Genomic DNA, 21032 nt, shown 5'->3' on the forward strand with positions numbered 1-21032 from the left:
GAGTCTCAGGATCTGAGGGCCAAAGGAGATGAAATGCTGGCAATTTCCATCAGCCTTTTTTCTTCAGATATCAAGTAGAAATGAAAGGACCCCATTAGCTCAAAACATCCATTGATAATGTTGCTTGCTGTGTCTCAGGTGATTTAGGGGACTGGCTAGCCATACCTTTTGCCCAGGTAATCTCCCAGGGATCAGGCCCTTTGCCCTCTGATCCCCGGACCCCAGCTGACTGGCGGGAAGGAGGCAGGCCTGGGAAATGGCCATGCACATGCCACGGCCCCAGTCAATGATGTCACTTCAGGTGCGACCCAGAAGCGACGGTGTTGTGCCAGGGCTGTTTCTTTAGCTCTTGGCCCAAAACATAGCACTATGTTTTGGGCCAAGTGTTAAAGAATTGGCACACTGAAAGTAACATCAACTGAGGCCACAGGCGTGTGATGATCACATGCATGCTTCTGCCTGCTGGTTCCTTCCAAACAGCTTTCATTAGCAGTATGGTTGGATCATTCAGTTGCTTCCGATGCAGATATACAGCAGCATTATTTGCCCTCAGAGAACATCCAACAGCAGGGGGGCTGCCTGTTACATCTCTGCAGAATCACTGTTCAGGCATGCTTCCTTACGGTTCGTAGGCACAGCTGGAACACTGACTCATGCAGAACACCTCTGAGATAAATAATGGTCACTGTATTTTTCAGGCTAAGAGTGAAGTGTATCCTTCATTTTGAAAGATGCCTTGGGTATTAGAAATTTTGGCAATAAATACTGTTTAAGCTATTCATAAGAACATAAGAAGAGCTGTGCTGGATCAGACCAACTGTCCATCTAGTCCAGCATCTCACATGGTGGTCAATCTGTCATTCTGGAGGACTAACAACAGAGCATAGATGCCAAGTCTTTCTCCTGATTTTTCTTTCTTCTTGGCCCTGGTAGTCAGAGGTTTACTGCTTCTGAATGTGTAGGTTCCCTTTAGTCACCATGGCTAGAAGATACTCACAGGCCTACCCTCCATGAATCTGTCTAATCCCCTTTTAAAGCCATCAATTCCTGTAGCCATCACTACATCTTTTGGCAGCAAATCCCACATTTGCAGCATTTGTGTAAAGAAGTTTTTTCTGCCCTAATTTACTGCCCATCATCTTCATTGGATGCCCTTGAGTTCTAATTTTTGGAAGACGGAGAAAAACTTCTTTGTCCACTCTATCTCCATTGGATAAACCTTTATCACATTCCCCCTTAGTTGTCAGTTTTCTAACCTGAAAAGTCCCAGACTCTTCAGCCTTTTCTCCAACCCCCAAATCAACTTGATTGCCCTCTTCTTTACTTTTCTCCCTGCTCTGCAATGATCTTATTTGAGATACAGTGACCAGAACCACACACAGTATTCCAAATGAAGCCGCACCATAGATCTATACAGGGGCATTATAATATTGGCTGTTTTATTTTCAATCCCTTTCCTAATAACCCCCAGCATAGAGTTTGCTTTCTTCACTGCTGTAGCATACTGGGTTGACACTTTCATTGAGGCAGAGGAGTTAGCCGTGTTAGTCTGTGGTAGCAAAATCAAAAAGAGTCCAGTAGCACCTTTAAGACTAACCAATTTTATTGTAGCATAAGCTTTCGAGAATCAAGTTCTCTTCGTCAGATGCCTGAGACAGAGACCAGTCTCTTTTTGACTTTCATTGAGCTATCCACTATGACCTCTTTCCCTCTCAGCAAGTTCAGACCCCATTAGCAGATACTCGAAGTTGGGATTTTTTGTTCCAGTGTGCATCACCTTTCACTTACCTACATTAAACTTTATTTGCCTCACTCGACCAATTTGCAAAGATCCTCCTGGAGTTCTTCACAGTTGGCCTTATTTTTCACTTCCCTGAATAATTTTGTGTCATTTACAAACTTGGCCACTGCACTGCTCACTCCAGTTCCCAATCATTTAAAGGTAAAGGTAGTCCCCTGTGCAAGCACTGAGTCATTACTGACCCATGGGAGGACGTCGCATCACAACGTTTATTAATACATTAAATAGCTCCAGCCTCAAAACCAATCCTTGTGGGACTCCAGTGCTTACTTTCTTCCATTGAGAAAACTCCATTTATTCCTACTCTCTGCTTCCTTTTGATTAACCAATTTTTAATTCATAAAAAGACCCATCCTCATATCCCATGACTGCTAAGCTTACATAAGAGTCTTTGGTGAGGTACCCAGTCAAAAACCTTTTGGAAGTCTAGTATGTAATGTGTACTGACTCATATTCCTGCTACCCTCTCTCTCCATAAAAACAAAACAAAATATGCAGAGACAAGGTAAACCAAGGAAACATGTTTTCTCCCTTGAGTGTTCAAAAGAGTGCTGTGAAACTCCAAAGGTTGCATCCTGCATTATAAGCTCTAGCTGATCCAAAGCAATGGCTATTCCCTCATCACTTGCTCTTTATTTTGGGGGGTACTGATGATTACTAAAGATCAGAACACTGCCTAATTAAAAAATGGAATAGGATCATAATTTTTGTTTTCCTCTGGAGCTGATCCTTACAAATATTAAATTATCTAAGATGCTAGGCCACATTATATTTATAAATAAATGTACTATCAACTATGAGTGTGGGAAAGGGGAAGTTATATAACATATTGTACAAAATCCAAAATACTGATTTCTAAATAAAGTAATTCTAACCCATATTCGGAAGAGCAAATCCCCCTTTTGTGAGTATTCTATGCAAATAATGCCTTCTAGTATTTGGAATCTGCTGCTGCAAGCTTTCGTTTATCACCGTCTATTGGTTTCCAATAATGGTTAACAAAACCTTGGCAGCATCCCAGTGGGCTGCAGTGGGAATGGAGAGAATGTTAAAAACAGAGCTCAACATAGCTAGAGGCTTAAACTTCATTCTGTTCATATACCAGATCTGGCTTGCGCCAATACTAAACAGCTTCCCATTGGCCACGAGGTACTTAATCACATTATCCTTCAAGATTATGATGACCAACAGCACTGACCATAAATGAGATTTGCTCATTTATGATCTGAAGAGCTGAAATGGGAATGTCATTTCAGATATTAAATCTAATCCAAGCAGACCCTTGAAATGCAAATTGCATACACAGTGCGCAAATCTGTTTCACACACTTGGCTTTTTACGAAGCTCCTATATAAGACCAATATAGTGGGGCCTTGCTCCATATACTTACTGGAATTAAAACTGGCTACCATTACTGGGCCAAGTCTTTTCAGTGTTGGCACCCCACTTAAGCAATGTTTTCTATAAGACTCGTGTGGCTCTCTCCACCATGGTCTTTATTTATTACTTATTTACTACATTTCTTAAGTTGCCACTCAGCACAAAGTTCCCAAGATGGCATAAAGTAGAAGCAGAAACCATAATGAAAACAGCCTATAAAGTGGTATCAAATAACACATGCAACAGTTAAAACTATATACCACACCATAAAATAATAGTAAAACAAGAGCAGAAGAATGAGGAAAAGAAGGAAGACAAGTAACTTGCTAAAGGGCCAGGAACATAAAAACATCTTCACATCATGCTTAAAGCTCAAATTGAAAAGTGCCAGGTAAACAGAAGTGGGGATAGACTTCTACAAATGGGATACCACAACTGAAAATTTAGGGGAGACAGTGTGATTTAATGGTACAGCATTTGCTCGGCATGCAGAAGGTCCCAGGTTCAATCCCTGGCATGTCCAGTTAAAAAAATCAGATAGTAGTTGATGTGAAAAAGACCTGAACCTGAAACCCTGGAAAGCTACTGATGGACCAACGTTCTGATTCAGTAGAAGGCATCTTCATGTGAGAAGGCAGTGTTCCATAACAGTCACCTCCCTCAATTTAGTAGATGGAACAAAGAATTGGACCTCTGACAAATACCTTAATAAAGGTTTATGTAAGACCAGATGACCCTTCAGCTGTCCCAATTCCAGACTGTTAGGGCTTTAAAGGCATTTTGAATTGAGACTGGAAATCACATGAAAGCCAGTGAAGTTCTTCCAGAACTGCTGAGATAAATAGCCTACTCCAATCAGCATCCGTGCTGCTTCATTTTGAACCATCCCACATTTTTGAACCATCTTTAAGGGCAGCTCCATATGAAATATATTGTATGTGGATACTGTTGATCTTGCTTTACAGGAAAGGGCTCAACTGCTGAACCAGCCAAAGTTTGCTGAAGTGCTGTATGCACAGTGCAGGGCGAGACTCGGGCTTCTGTCAGTGAACACTGATCTGATACTACTCTGCTCTTTCAAGGGAGGGATGCAAGAATCCCTCTCCATTGGCTGATACCTCATTCCCTGATTAGCTACCCTCTTGACCAACAGCAGCCAGCCAGCCAGCCGTCTGGCATGAGTTTCAGTTTATTGACCATCATCACGTCCATTACCATCTCCAAGCACCTATTCCAAACATCCACTCCGAGTCAGCTAAAGGATCTCTTAGAAGTGCCTGTAATGATTTTAAATGTGTTTGTGTGTCTTTAAATGGCTTGTGTGGTAAAGATAAAGAGCGGAGGTGAAAGAGAGGGATAAGTGAGTGAGATGACTGGCTGATGACTGAGAGTGTGGGCGGTGTGAACTGCTGTTTCAGTTACTGAGTGGAGAAAAAAGATTCAATCTGGAGAAAGCAGGCAAGCTGTGTGCAGCCTGAGCATGTTTAAGCATTTCTGAGAGAAATATACCCTGTGTGGAAATCTGCACCGCGTGTGTCCGAGAGAAACCCGTTCATTCTATCTAAAGCAGGCAAACTTTGCGCCTGAGAGAAAGTTTTATGTGTATTTGAGTGAGAAATTGATATCAGAAGCAGGTAAACTGTGTGCAGCCTGTGAGAAGATCTGAGTGACTGTGTCTATGAAAAGTAACTTTAAAAACAAATAACACTCTTTTGAGACCATCAGGCTTAAGTACTATAGTGAAACCAATACGCTTGTAAAAATAAAAGTTTATTTTGCTTTTTTTAATCCCAAAGTTATTCCTATATCCCATTCCTATCCTCAAGGCCACATAGTACCATGAAGGAGCCTGAATTTTGGGCACATTATTAAAGGGGAAATTTAAATTATTTTGGAATATAATTCCTGGTGGCAGCAATCTACCCAGAGGGGGGCAAGAAGAAAAGGGTTAAAGGCAAAATCTAACTGAGAGAAAGGGTTTCGTAACAGTGCCAAAGTGTGATTGTCTTCCCAGCACCACTCTCTGATACTGATCTGCCAGATGGGAACAAAACCAGTGGAGCAGAGTACCACCGACTCAAGCAAGTTGGTCCAGGATACCTACTAAGACATGCTGCTGAGTGATTTAGGAGAATTAACAGGGTCACCCGCCCCCCATCAAGGTCATCTAACTGAGACATGTCTAGATAAACCATTTCCCCTAAGAAAGTCTCCAGCTTGAGACCACAGACAATTTTTAAAAATTTTGTTAGGGTTCAGAGAAGGATCCTTCAGGAGTTGCTTCACAATCACACCTTTCAAAGCAGGGAGAACAATCTCCTCCTTTGAAGAAGCTTTCTGACCCGTCTGTTCGCTTTCTCCTCCGCAAGCAAGCAAGTGGAGGGGCGTGCTCTAATATGTCAAGATGACTTATTGTAAATTGTTGTGCAGAAGCCTACTTGGTTGAGGGACGGGGTAAGAATATTAAAAGTAGGTAAGTAGATAAGATTGCAAGATTTGATAGGAAGTACACTGAATTGGAATCTCACATCAAAAATGAAAGGAAATCTTGACATTCTGGATGAGGTATATAACCAATTTTTAACAGCATGTCCAATAGTCTTCCAGTGTCACTAAAGAGAATTACTATAAAATGCTCTATTGATAATGTATTATCCCTTATAGATAACAAAATGTATAAATCAGAAAGACAGATATGGGCAACGTGGCTTCCCATAACTGGTTTTTAGACAAATGTCAGTTTAGACACATACCATAGTTGTGCCCTAAGCAAAAAGATTGGGGGGGGGGACACTAGTTTCATCAAATTAGTAAATTAACGAATCAAATGAATAAACATTTAATTTAGACTGCCATTACATCACACTTCCTTGGGAGTGAATCCCATTGAACATAGTGTGATTTCTGTGTAGTATGCCTAGATTTGTGCAACAAAATTGCTGCATAGACTTCTGTGGTACCTAGATTCATTTTTAGGAACTATCGCAGTTGACACAGAATCTCTTGGTAGTTGCAAATGTTTGGGTAGCTTCTAAATGCCACTCTTCTAATGCTCCCACAGTTAATTGATGAGTACTGTGTCTTGAAATAGCAGAGATGCCTAAACAAATGGAATAATACATTCAGGAAGTTAGAAAATGTTGACGTAATTTTGCATTGAACTGGTCACCTAATAAAAATATGATCTTGATGTCAGTAAGCGTAGATGCACTATGATAATTTGATGTAACAATATGATTCAGCATATGTTCTGAGTGCTGGTTCACATATTCATATTTTTCTCTTTATATTTAAAGCATCAAGCTATGACTTGCATGTGTGAATGAGCTACGATGGAATTAAATAGAACAGAGACCACAATGGCTTTCAGCCGTATATATTCAGCCACAAAGTCAACAGAAACTCTTAACTTCCAAGTCGCTTGTTTGTTCAAAAAATCCAAAACCAAAATCAGTGCAATGCCCTTTATGAAAGGCAAGCAAAAATGGAACAGAACATTGTAGTGAGGTTTGGAGGCCCTTATCAGTTCAGACGCTTAGCCAGGCCATAAGCCTTCAAGTGCCACATAAATAATATCATGCACGATATGGGCAATCACGCAGGCACAGAACTTGCACGCTCTTTTTACTAAGGATAAAGGCCCGCGAGAATTCGCACTCTAGGGCGTCTGTTCGAGGTGCCTATTGTAGCACACAGCGCTTGAGTAAGAGAGGGCAGGGGGCGCTCCTGCTCCGCCACCACGCAAAGATTGCTGCTGCCTAGCAGCGCTCTCCGTCCTACCCAGTTACACTCTACTACGCCCATTGATTTCACTGGACTTTAAAAAAGCGTAACTCCGTCACAGTGCAATCTTCTGCAGCAGTGTTCCGGCCAGATCTTGGACATTAATGGGTTTAGACTCGAGTAACTCAGGGATTGCGCACTAGGAACTGAGTAACCCTGCGTTGGGTAGCGGAGAGACCCAGGGTAGACTCATATTCAAGTCCATTGCTTCGGCTTAATCCCCCACACAAGGTTGTTGTGCAGCTAGCCTAGAACGCGATTGTGGGGAAGGAACCACGGCCGAACCCGAGCGAAGCGCATCCGCCGAGGAGCGCACGTGGGGCGCAGAGGCGGCAGCGGAGACACGCGCCCGGCGCCTAGCCAAGTCGGCTCTGCTTTCCTCGAACTCGGCGCATCGCGCCTGCACGCAGCAGCAGCAGCAGCAGCAGCAGCAGCAGCAGGCTCTCGCCGGGGCCGGGGCGGGAGTGATGGATGGAGATGGGGCCGGGACGGGGGCCTGGCGGAGCCTGCACGCGCCCTCCGGCTTCCCAGCCGGGTTTCCTCCGGAGGAAAAGGGATCTCCTGATTGGCCGGAGGGCAGGCCGGGGCCCCAGATCCAGCGCGCCCGCGGCGCCGGGCGGAGGAGGCGGTGTCAGAGTGGCGGGCTGCGGTCCCGGCGGAGGCGGCAGGAGCCGGGCGGGCGAGATGGGCAGCAGAATCACTTTCTTCGAGGTGGGTCTCCGGGCGGGCGCACGGGGGCTGCACTGGGTGGGGCATGGGCGGGGGAGCGCCGCGCGAGGACCGCGAAGGGCTCGGGGATGACGGAGCGTGCGGGCGCCTGCGAGCGAGGTCCGGTGGCTGGCGGGTGATTGGCTGGCTGGCTGGCGGGGTCCTTCCCCGGCAGCTTCTGATGAGCTGGGAAGGGAGCAGCGGCGTCTCTCTCTGTCTCTTCACGCCGCCGCTCATCTGCATTGAAGCTCAGGGGAAGCCGCCCGGTCCAGAAGAGGCTTATTCAGAAGTAAGTCTCAGTGTGACCCTTAGGCTTGTTTCAGGGGGAGAAGCTGATCTGCAGTAGAAGATTGGAGTGCAGTGGCAGCAGAGACCAACTTGATTTCCAGAGTATGAGCTTTCGAGAGTCAAAACTCCCTTCTTCGGATGACGTCGAGATGACTCTCGAAAACTCATACCCAGGAAAGCGTTGGCCCCTAAGGGGCTACTGGTCTTGTTCTATGACCGTTAGGTCATACTTCTCTTAGACAAATCCGGGGACTCCCCAGCCATTGCATGCTTAACAAAACTAGGGGACGATCTCTGTATTTTTATTAGGTTGCAAATCTCCACAGTTATATTTCACTCTGTGGTTCCTTATGGCCCTTTGACCCTGCTGCTTCTGTTTGTTTATGTCCCTACCTAAAATGACTATCTAGTGCGGTTCCATTCATTGAATTTGAGGATGAGGTTGGCGAAAACTTGTGCTGGAATAAAATGCTGTATTTTTTAAGGTTTCAGACTCCTGTTTATTCCTAGGTAGTGTGGTTAGAGTGATGGTCTTAAATGCATCTTAGGAGATGGAGAGGGCAGCTGTAAATTTACCATCAAATTTTCCTATGTTGCCTGAACAGACTTTGGAGATTTTGTTGGCTTCCATCTCAATTCAGTGGCCTCCGAAACTAGATGGTGAGGCATTCACACAGGCATGGGTCTGCTGAAGTTAACTGGAAATCCTGTGCTGTTGACACATACACCCTTTTATTTTTATTTTTATTATTATTATTATTTTATTTTATTCGATTTGTATTCCACCCTCTCCGCATCAGCAGGCTCAGGGCGGATTCCAATTAATACAAAATGTAAAATACAAATATCTTTAAAACCAATAAAACATCTTAAATATTTTAAAAAGAACACACACAACAAAAGCAATACAGCAGCAGATTTTAAAAGACATGTGGCAGCAGATTCCACCAGCAACCAACACCCAACCACCTCCAGAAATATATGGCAAAGGCTTTGAACGCAAAGGGTGTATGCATGTTGGTGCAGACTGGGTTTCATGTTTTGTACCCTGCAACAAAATTTGTACTTTTGGTAATTTGCTGTGGTATCCAAAAAGAGCATCCAAAAAGTTATACTTAGATTGGTGTAACTGCTTAGGATTGTGCAGAGTGACCTGGGCAGGAAATCAACCTGTGCAGTCAGGTAGAGTTGTTAGCTGCTTCTAAGTATATAAATACATTACCATCAAAGATGTAGCAGGATCTCTTTAGGAAAGCCCGGGCATCTCAGTCTAGGTTTATTTGTATAATTCTGGCAGAGTGGCTGCTTGCTTCCAGAATTGTCAGACCTGCTTAGTAGTAATCATTATGCTGGCTGGACTCTGTGTAATGGTGTGCTTAGGTTGCTTACTGCAGAGGAAAAGGAAGGTGTTGATTTTCTTTCACCTTTTCCAAGACTAACTGAGTATGGGACTCTGGAGAGACAGCATATCAGTTCCTTAAATAAATGCATAAATAATGGGAAGGGAAGAATATAAGGCACATAGACCATCCTACTCTGCAATCATGTTCCCTAGTGGTTGTCTTTGACAGTATGTTTCAGAAAAGGGAAACAACCAAACACCATGGAAATTATTTTAATTGGTTTATTCCAAGATCAGTCCTCTGCACCTTTCTACTTCCTTTACATCCGACATCTCATGTACAAGCAGATTCTCACTTCTGAATGGATCTCTGTTAGTTAACCCTTAACAGTGCCAGGCACTAGGAGATGTCACAAACATGTTGGCAGAAATAGGGCAAGTGAGAAATTCAGCTGTCCTTGTACACCCCTTTCCATTAACAGCATACAACTGTTTTGTTCCTGTATTTGTGCCAACTATTTGAGCAATTAGAATGTTTGTGAATATTCCACAGCACCACAACAGTTTAGCCAGTGTCTAGATAGGCTTCACAGGCTGGAGGTTAACCACATGTTTTACCTGAACTGTTGTAGTTTTTTTAAAAAACGTGGACATGCTAATGAAATACGAATAGGATTCCAAAGCAAAAACACTTTTGTTTGTGTTTTGAAATCTTATTCATATTTCCTTAGCATGTCCACACTGGTAAAACAGTTGCCATGCTATAGGTGGGATGGTAACTAGGTAAGGTTTGAAAATACAATATGAACAAGCTGGGAATGCAACTGAATCTTTGGGAGTAGGGATAAACAACAGAGTTTTCCCCCTCCCAATCAAAATCCCTTACTCCAGGATACTATAGGATCTTATGGATTTGAGCAAGTTGATTTACCCAATCTCCTTCTCCATTTTCCTCCTTGTCACTAAACTTCCCTCACCATTCTGTGCCTCTCATGGGGCAATGTGCTTACTAAATCTGCATCAGGTAGTTTAGGGGGGAGCGTGATTTTTCTCCTTCCTTTAAAGAAAAAAACCCTAATATTTTTCTGCATAACGTGTGTGTACTATGGGTGCCCATGTTTTTCAGACTACTGATAAGCACTTGACCATTAACTTTGGTATTAGAAGAAATGATTATGTTCTGAATCGTTAGGTAAAGGTAAAATATCACTGGCTCAACAATACTCAAATTCTTGGAAAACTACAAATGCTTTATTGGGTTCTGACTTGCGTGCTTGAAAGATTGTCATCTTAATAGATCACAGTGGTTTAATAATGTAAGGCCTGGCAGGAAAAACTGCACTTGGCATACAGCATTGAGCCAAAAATTATATTTTCTTTCTGACTTACGATATTAAAAAGGCACATAAATGATGTTGGAATAGTCTTGCTTCTCCATTTTTGAGCCACTCTAGGCAGCAAGAGAAGTACACATGAAACATTCATCCATGCCAGAGAAATGAGTTGTTTCTGAAAATGATGCCATAACAGATGGTAAAAATGCTTGGCAGTAATTTAACAAGAATTAGCTGCTTAGTGCCCTTCATGTTTGAAACGTTCGTAATAATTTACAGAGGACTGATTTTCTTCACATTCTGGAGAAATATCCAATTCATAGATGTTTTCCTGACATGCATATTCAGGTGAGGAAAAATGAGGAGAGACTGAAAAGTAAAAAAAAAAAATTCTCCTCAAAGAATTTAATCATTGACACAGCTGATTTTTATTGTGGCAAATTTTACTCATCTGTTAAGAAACTGGCTTCCAAGCTCTTGTGTTTTGGTCCATTCTGGTGCTACTTTCATTCCTTTTGACCAATTTTGGCCTGCAAACTCTAATTATTCAGCTCTATCTAGATCCCTACATAATGGGTACTCATTTAGAAATGCTGTCATTCAGTATAGGGTGATTTTCTGCAGAGGTTTTGGGTAGGGTTGCCAGCTCCAACTTGGGAAATTCCTGGAGATCTTGAAGGTGAACCTGGAGAAACCTGGAGAAAGTGGGGTTTGGGGAGGGAAAGGACCTTGGTATGGCATAATTCCATAGAGTCCACCCCCCCCCCAAAGTAGCCATTTTCTCCAGGTGAACTGATCTCTGTGGCCTGGAGACCAGTTGTAATTCCAGAAGATCTCCAGGCACTACCTGGAGGCTGGCAACCCTAGTTTTGGGAGAGGTTGTCCTGACAAGAGGGGGAAAAAAAGGCAGAGGGGGGGCTGGTGAACTCTAGGGGGAAAAGGAGAAAATGGAGAGTGCCTGAGGGCCAGAGCGCTGAGGCATTTTCTGAGGAGTTGCTGGATTTTTACTGAAGAAGTTTCAGAGAAGGCCACATATTATTTATTTAAAAGTTTTGTCTTGTTTAAACATCAGTTCAGGTTTGAATGTGACAACAGCTCCTCTGTGAGCACTAACAGGCTTCCTTTTGGGCCTTCTTAAAGCTGAAAGGGATGATAGTTTCTATAATTTCTCACAGGGATGGTTCCGAGATGTCTTTTGCCTCTGGAATTTCTCAGATGTGAGAAATTGTTAAGAGCAGTCCCACAAATATCTACCAGATTCTGTAAATATGTCGTTCACATATCATGACTAGTCATATCCTCTGGCCAAGCAGTATTCAGAGTTGTTGCTGTATTTAAAATTCCTTTTAAAATTCGAAAACATTTAGCTAGCAAAATACAAAACTCTGGGAAGCTGTAGCAAGTATAGTAAGAAACAAACTTTAAAATTATGAAAACACTTTAATGGCAAATAGTACTTCTGGGTGTTTTTCCATTAAGAGTACAGAGACAGGATGGTTTCATTTGCCAAATAAATATATTATGGTATCTTAACAGTAAATAACTTGCTGTAGACACTGAGAATCCTGTTCAAAAATTTTCACAATATCTATTCTCACCTTTCCCCCTTGCAAAGACTTAAATTATTTTTAGGCAAAGATAAGTTATTGGGATATTTGAAGCTGTGGACTATAAAGATGACACTCTGTGTATATTCAAGTTTTTCTCCAAGATAAAGAATGCATACAAATTCCATAGTGTGTGGAAATTAATACTAAACCCATCAATAATAAACCCGAAGCCAACAGAGGCAGACTGATTGGCAACAATAGTACAAGCAGCAGCGCTTCTTGAGCCATCTGTGGTGTTCCGGATCAGGACCTGGAATTCCTGGCACAGCACCAAAAAGGAACAATGTGTAAAACTGAAAGAAAATATTCCAAAGCTCTTCACAATATAATTGTAATGGACAAGATATGCCACCCATAAAAGAAAAGTATTACAAATCGAAAGTGATAATTATTAGAGCAACTACATTCACATGTACTAGATGCATATTCAGAAAGAGTCCATCCCAAAGCAAAATACATGCACCCAGTATATTGTTTCAAAATGTACCTTCAACAGAAGAATACAGGATGGACAACCATCAAATAGATTTTCAATTCAAAATGCATCTTCATTAGAAGAACAGAGGATGGAGAACACCATCAAATTGATTTTCATGCAGTAAATCTCCATTCCCAGAACAAGCAATTATACAGTGCTTAGTACTGCTTTTTTCTTTTGGGAATATTTTGGCAGAATATAAAATCTAGATTAAAAATGGGTAACCATGTATCTTACAAAGAATGCCCCTCTTTAGATCCAGACTATAGCCTGTGACCAATGAAGGTCACATATTATGGCCTACCATGTGCTTGACTGCTTTTGCCATGTATGGCTTTATCTGGCTTGGTGGATCATGACTTGTGTGGGACTGCTCCACAAAGTCCAAAGATAGGTTATTTGAAGTACTGCTGTTAGGTGAACATGAATTCACTCTTGCACACCCATACAGTCTCAGGCTGGTTGGAGAGTTGGCGTGAATCTCAGGCCTCTTCTAGAAACCGCTTTGTGCTTTGTAGAGAAATTCAGTTCTCTTTCAGGCTCAGAAACTGGACACTCAACTACACATCATTTCCAGAAGGAAAAGATTTGTTGTACTGTAAATGAACAAAGTGAGTTCTTACATTTTGAATTATTTATTTTTTCCTAGCTGACGTTAGTAGGTTTGTGTGTGCGTTTTGCTGAGTTGTTTGGAAAACTCTTTGCTGTCATTAGTCGATTGTTACAGGTGGTAGGGAAGTTGCAGAGCTCATAAACGACAGCTTTGCTGAATCATGGAACTCTTGGAGCAAACAATATCTTTCATTGCAACAGATACTTGTTTTCCAAAAAAGTGGCTTTTAAATGAAGACTCAGCCAAATTTCTAGGAGTGCTATAAAGTGCATTTTGTGACTATATTGGCTCAGGCTAGCCTGATATCATCAGATCTCAGAAGCTAAGGAAAAATTGAAAAAAAGGCTTTGTAAAAAAAAAAAACAGGGAGAGGAGTCTTTTTCTGGGTCTTTACCTCTCTAGTTGTTTCTGGTTTCTCCACAGAACCAACATACAAACCTGCATTTATCACCTCCTTGCTATTTTTATCATTTCGCTGCTGCATTTTCCAAAAGTGTATTCTCACTTCTGTTGCTAAGCAAATCCTACAGAAAAATCTAACAACAGACCATTTGTAAGACTTGCTGCCTTAGCATTTATGGGTGTACGCTAATAGCTAGACCAGCGCATCATGTTGACTCTTGAGCTCCGTTGCAATTAGGATTCTGCCAGACAGCTAATTTTTGTATTTTTTATATTTCTTTTTGTGTGTATAGTTATGCATAGAGAGGTAAAAGAGATGCAAGGAAAAAAGAGGTCTTGTGCCCTACCAAGAAAAAGTTGCCTACCCTTGAGAGTTTAATTTATTGTATTGAACAATACGAAACCTAAGTACCTTTAGAATATGTGACACAAGTCAGGTTGCTTTCTCTTCTTTTGGCTAAACTTCTGAACCTTTAGGAATATACAAAAGGTGGAAACTCAGAAGGTGAGCATTTCTCCAAGTAGAGTCTCCATGCCAGCTAAAGCATTACCTGCATCATTTCTGGCTGTTATACAGGAGGAGTCCTGCCAGAATAAAAAAGTAGCCTGGAAGTTCAGTCTCTCTCCAAAAGGGGAAAAACAGCAGCAAAAATATGCTCTGAACATCATTTGAGACCACCAAGCTAAAGAATAATTTCGTACAGTTTTATCCCACCCTTCCTACAAGAAGCCTAGGATGGTGTCCATGTTTCTGACCCACCCATTTATCCTCATAACAGCCCTATGAGGTAGGTTAGGCTGAAAGAGGGGGATCCGGGGTTATCCAGTGAGCTTCCATGGTAGAGTGGGGATTTGAACCCTGATCTTCTGAGTTCTGGTCCAACACTAACCGCTACTGGCTTTCTGGATGGAGTAAAGTGACATCCAGGGGACTCTGGCCTACTTCTGAAAGGCATAACTCCTCTGTTCCTAATGGCTCAGAGCCAGCACATGAAAATACTGGCCTAGCCATCATTGGGTGAACCAGCTGTGTTCCTACCTAATCTTTTGGTAAAGCATTTTGGGTTGGATCTAGCCAACACTCCCATTCAATCTTGCCCTGTTCCACTCTGCACTACAGTGTCCGTCCCACGTAGCTTCTGCCCATGTGGGTCCCATGATCCTCAGCATAGCCTTTTTTTTGTGGGTCAAAGGGGCCCCCTCCTTCCTTTCTCAGCAGCTGCAAAGCTGATTGGATCAACCCGTTGCTTCAGAAAATGGCACTGGAAAAATGTGGGGTAGTTTCTTCACCCTCATTAGGGCAGTAGATTTATCTGGCAGGTAAGGTACCTGCAATCACCATTGCTGTTTATTCTGAAGTTCAATTCTTTTAAAATAATTATTCCAATACTTCTGACTGTGAAAGAAAGAAATCTTCAGATAGGGATCCATCTTGGGAGGGGTGGCTTCCTATAACAAAAGCAAAAAATTGATTTTATTATAATTTCAGAGACTATTGGGTAAAAGGAAACAAAATGCTAAATGTAATGCCTGGAGCGTTTCCTGGGTTATTTTTGGCTAAATACTTTAGAACAATTCTACTGCTGATTTGAGGGTGTTTTCATACTCAGTACTTATAAAACAAATTAGTGTGCTAGAACCAGCGGCAAAGCTTTAGGAGGGTAATTTACAGTGAGCTTCCCTGAATACATTCTTTTCAGTGGGGCATGCTTGTAATGAGAGCAAGGAGCAAAGTGTTTCATGGGTGGGTGTGTGGAGGTTGGGGGACCATTCTGAAGAATAGAACCATACGACTGAAACTGTAGAGGGAGAAGAAAAGACTAGAGTGACACAGCTTGCATTTCCAAGAACAATGGAAAGCTGCTGTTGGGCATATTTTTTGGGTGGGCTTAGAATGGTGTTGCTGCAGGCCTTAGGTGAAAACCATGTATTCTGCACTGGGAAGTTAAAGTGGAAAATATAGGGGTGACACCAAGGGGTAGCAAAATATTTACTACTGTCTCTTTTGCTGTTTCACTTTTTCATCACAGTACACAAATGTATTAACATTTTAGAAAGCCAACTCAGGGCATCTTCCCCTGTCCTCTCAAACAGGAGGTTATCCGTCCACTAATTAAAATCCCTAGACAAAAATGATGTAGCCATTTGTCACCCATTCTCTAATCTGCCCTTTCTGGGCAAAGCGATTGAGACAGCGGCAGCTGACCAGCTCCAGATCTTCTAGGAAAACGCTAGCGTGCTAGACCTTTTCCAGTTTGGATTCAGACCAGGGCCGATTCCACACTACCTTAGCTCCCGCTTTTCTTGTGCAATGATTGCTCCATCTGTTATTGTGCGTTCTTCGCTTGTTTGTCCACATCACCCTTTGAATAGTGCTTCTCCTGCGCAATCCGTTGATCACATCCCCTTTCAAAAAGACGGGTAAAGGGGCGGGAAAAACCCGAACGGCCCTGCATTTTTGTTTTTTTTTAAAAAAAGGACAAATTGACGCTATATCGACGAGTAAGCATCCTGGTTCAATGGTACAACGACACCATTAATATAATATATATTAAAAAATCACCCGAGACACTTACGATGAGCGCTCGGAACTTCACAGCCTGCATGGTGGTTGAAATCATCCGGGAATGGGTGAGCGGTCATGATCACCTACAGTAGCATCCCACAGCAGAGCTTCATTTTGTCTTTGGCAAATTGACATCTGCGCCTAACTCGTCAGCACAGTCCGTGTTGGGGCGTAACATGAGCCATGATTTCAGTATCATGTGGATGCCCCCCCCCAAATATATAAATTGAATTAACATATGAAATTGTTCCTCTGATATTTGAGGTCTGCCCGCTTTTTAAAAATGAGATTAATATGATATGTCACCATATCGACACGGTACTCTTTTATTTTTTAAAAAAGGGGGTGGGGACAAAGGCGGAGAATTACTCCTTAATTGGGAGGCAGGTCAAGAGAGGCTCGGAATTCAATGGAGGGAAGTTATTTGTCAAAAGATAACCCGCGGCGAAAGTGCAATGGGCTGTGGCGACGCCATGCCGAATTAATGACGGCTTCGGAGACGATGCGTGTGAACAGATGAAGGAATGGCGCTGCGGAAGCGAAAAACTGCTGCAAGAACGACGGTAGTGTGGATTCGGCCCAGGGCATGGGACAGAGACAGCACTGGTAGTGTTAGTGGATGATCTCCATCTAAATGTAGACAAAGGCCATGCCTCCTGGATCTATCCTTTGACACAGTAGACCATGCTATCCTGTTGAGGTGCTTAGAGACAGAAATGGGCATCAAAGTGCGTGCATTGGACTGGTTTAAATCATTCCTTATGGAACGGACTCAAAGAGTTGCCATCAGAGATCAGCTGTCTCCAGATTGGGAGCTATCTTGTGGGGTTCCTCAGATCGCAATCTTACGTCCCATGTTATTCAACCACTACGTAAAGCCTTTAGGAGAACTCAATGGAAGCTATGGAGTTGGATGTCACCAATATGCAGATGACACCCAACTCGCTATCTCGCTATCCAGATCCCCACAGGATGCAGTGGAAATCTTGGATCGCTGCCTGACAGCTATGGTGAAATAGCTGAAAACAAATTGAAATTGAACCCAGACAAGATGGAAGTGATACTTGTTGGGAAGACAGAGATCTTGAAGGACATTGTACTCCCCACTTTCGATGGAGTTCGCCTGACCCTTGCAGACTTGGTTAAGAGTCTACGGGTTATACTGGATCTAGTGCTACTACTAGAAAAACAAGAAGGCAGCTGCAAAAAATGCCTTTTACAACCTCACTCTAGCCTGGAAGATGGCTTCTTACTTGAATATGCCCAACCTGGCCACCTGGATCCATGCCACAGTAACATCAAGACTTGACTGTTTTAATGCACTGTACATGGGTCTCCCATCTAAGTTAACTAGGAGACTCCAATTGGTGCAAAACGCTGCAGCGCGGCTGTATCAGGAGTGAGCAGGAGCATGAACCCATTCTGCAGTCACTCCATTGGCTACCTATCAGTTACTGTGCTCAGTTCAAGGTATTGGTTATCACATACAAAGCTCTTCATGGCCTTGGTCAGGCATACTTACGGGACTGCCTCCCTCCCTGTGTTTCTCCATGGCAGCTTCACTCATCTGAACAGGGTCTTTTGCAGGAGCCACCCTGCACATGGGCAAAACCAACAGCAGCCAGTACATGGGCTTTCTCTGTGGTGGCCCCTACCATGTGGAATGGCGTGCATGAGGAAGTCAGGAGAGCCCCCACTATCTTAGCCTTCTGCAAACGATGCAAAACTGAATTATTCAAAAAGGCTTTTGTTTTGCAGGGAGGGGGGTCTCAGATGTTTTGCTAATGAGTTAAGGATTATAGACTTCACCACTATGTTGCCTTACATACTATCTGTTGTTTTAAATAAAGTGCTCCAATGAGCTACCTGTGCTTCATGTCAGCCCTAGAATTGCTTATGTTCTGTTTCAGCATTTCTTCAACTCTGTATTGGATTCTTACTAATCTTTGTAAACTTGTGTTTATTCGCCCTATAGCATTGTTTATGGAAATGTCTTTGAAATTGATGGTACTAATCTCACACTGTGTAATCCTCCTTGAGTTTCAGTAAGAAAGGCGGACTATAAATGATATTAATAATAATAATGGTTAAAGAAGCTTTCTCTACCCAGTCTTATCTTCTACCCCAGTAGCTGATGGAAGCCGCTGTTTCTCCAGTCATGCAGGGCCAGCTTCTTAGCTGCTTCTGAGGGCCAGAAACAAAGCTGGGCTAGTCCATCCATGTGCAGGGCCATGCTGTGCATATGATCTTTGCTGCTGCAGCTTTGCACTGGCATTGCCTTGCCCCTGTCATGTGGATTTGGATAGGGAGAAGGAAGTAGCCTTGGAAGTCAGGAGTAAATGATTACGTCTGATTCAAGAACACAACAGTCTGTAAGAGGAGTCTCCTTTCTGCAAATAAGCAGATCTAGGTTAGAATAGATCCCGTGGAGCGTTTCTGCTGATGGAATTTCTGTCAGCAGTGTCATTTTCTCAAACCGCCTCCTCACTGCAGCCCCACATGCCCCCCAGGAGGGAGGAAGCGAGAAAGCCATGCTGTGCTGATGGAAATCTTTCCCCTAGTGGAAACACTCTGCGAGATCCAACCCGTGTACATATTAAAAAATTCTAGCAAACTGACAATTTCAGGCCATTTTAGGAAACAAAATTCTCTCAAGCAAGCAAAGGAACGCAAATGTTCCAAAATGCAACAAGTCACTTTTCACAGAAAGAAACCTTAGGTTGGAAACATCAGTTGTGAGCAGTCCACCTGGGTCGCCACCATTTAATATGCGCCTATGATTAGCAAAATCATAAGGCCTCTAACTAATGCTCTGCAAGCCACAGAAGCGACCTCCCAGCTGAGCAAAACGTTGCTGACTCCCAACCGACCAAGTGATTCGGTGTGGTTGGTTCCTATCCTCCTTGCTGTGAATGTGCGAGATTCCTGACAAGAAAGGTGCTTGAGGGACTTTCCTAAAAACAAACCTTTGGGCATTCCACCCTCCTTTATCCCATTGATCAGAACCCCAGCTGTATGACACATGCAGAAATTGAGGAAACTGTCAATTCACATGGGATTGTATTGCATATGATATAAAATGTATACAGGGGTTAATATTCAGATGTTTGTCTAATTTATGCATAACTTGAGTAAATTGTTTGATCTGGACCTGCACTCATGCTTTTTTTGGGCAGACATACAAACACCTTCCCAAGAAAATCAAATTCAGCCTCAGAAGCTGGTTGCGCAGAGTGCTGATTGGCTGGCCTTCTGGTGGTCACAAACTGCCGTCACCCATTTAGCAATGTTTCAAGTTTTCAGAAGGAGCAGTCACATGGGTTATTAAAAAGAGCCAAGCAAACATTTTATCAGGTAACCATGCCAGGGGCCTTTAATAAAAAGCTCGTGTGAAGCATAAAGAAGTTCACTGGATTCAAGGCAAGGAGTTATGTGGGTAACTGTTTTCTACTACAGACTAACATAGCTACCCACCTGAAACCTACTACTACTAACAGTCTCTAAGGTACTACTGGACCCAAATCTTGCTCTAGTAGCAGGTTAAATGTCTCTTCACACATTGCAGAGTACTCAGGGTGGACCTGGGTTCCCACTTTGTATCATCTGTAATACAATCCCATGTGAATTGACAGTTTCCTCAATTTCTGCAGGTGTCATGCCCAGTTTGGATCAGGACCACAGTAGGTGCTGAAAAGGGACTTTAGCCTTCTCCTCTGCATGATTTTCCTAACCTAGTACAGTTTCAGAGGACTGCTATTTGGGAAAACCAGCATGTTCCCTAGGATACATGTGGGTTTCCTCAAAATGTCCAATGGCACCTTCCTCAACATGCCCAATAGCACTCCCTGGCACTGTTTCATGCTGGGAAATGGGCTCAGGGGAGAAGGTTTGAAGCCCCTATGCCGTGTTTATCACAGTTCTGATCCTAATTGGGTATTGCATGTACAGGAATTGAGGAGAACCCACAATTCACAGGTGATTGTGTGCTGTACCTGACAAAGGACGGGATGCAGACCCTTGAAAGATAGGGAATGGGAAGTCATAGTAGTGAGATCTGTATACTGACAGTGATCAGAGAAACATTGAAATAGCTAAATCTGCTTTATCTCATATTTTATAAAAGATGTTCCACTATAGCTCAAATTTTTCTGCAGTGGACACACTGTTTCCAGTCGAGCCTTGTCTGTACTGTTCCGAGTCCTGCTGCTTAGCAACAGATAATAGCAAAGAATTAGTTTCTCAAATGGTATATTGCCAGCTCTGTCAGGGTGATTTTGATCTTTCCTGTCACTAGGTTAAAAATAAAAGCTTTAGGACCTGAGTGTATTAAAAAGGGGGGGGGTCCTATTAAATGCTTCATGGTTAATATGTTAAGCAGAGCGCTTTTCTGAAGCAGCAGCAAAAGCAATGGAACCTGTGACTCCTTAAAATAATTAGAACATTTGCTTGGTTACAGTTTTGTAATTGCTGCTTTTAATTCTTGCTTTGGAATTCTTAACAGTCGGAGCTTGGCTTATATGGTTTATATGTAGCTGGAACTTCAGTAGCAACAGGGAGAGAACAAAATGTCCCTAGCTATCCCATGTGTTCCCTTGCTGTTATCTTTCTGCTCTGCACCTCCTTTTCTTCCATCCTGCTTAACACGCATGCACACTCACTCGCTCCATTATTTCTGAAAACCAATTCACAAGTTACAAAGTCCACACGGCCTGCAGTTCTGTGCTGCA

General features: G+C 42.8%; 1 protein-coding gene across 1 annotated transcript in view; it reads left to right on the forward strand.

The window, feature by feature from the left end:
* The first annotated feature begins 7853 nt into the window (after nt 1-7853).
* Nucleotides 7854-21032, forward strand: part of LOC129330326 (very-long-chain enoyl-CoA reductase-like) — a 43581-nt gene continuing 30402 nt past the window's right edge. The window contains exon 1 of the mRNA XM_054980356.1: nt 7854-7961. Within this exon, the coding sequence (XP_054836331.1) occupies nt 7854-7961 (108 nt within the window). The remainder of the gene's footprint in view (nt 7962-21032) is intronic.

The sequence above is a fragment of the Eublepharis macularius genome, chromosome 5 (assembly GCF_028583425.1).
Source record: "Eublepharis macularius isolate TG4126 chromosome 5, MPM_Emac_v1.0, whole genome shotgun sequence".
NCBI lineage: Eukaryota > Metazoa > Chordata > Lepidosauria > Squamata > Eublepharidae > Eublepharis > Eublepharis macularius.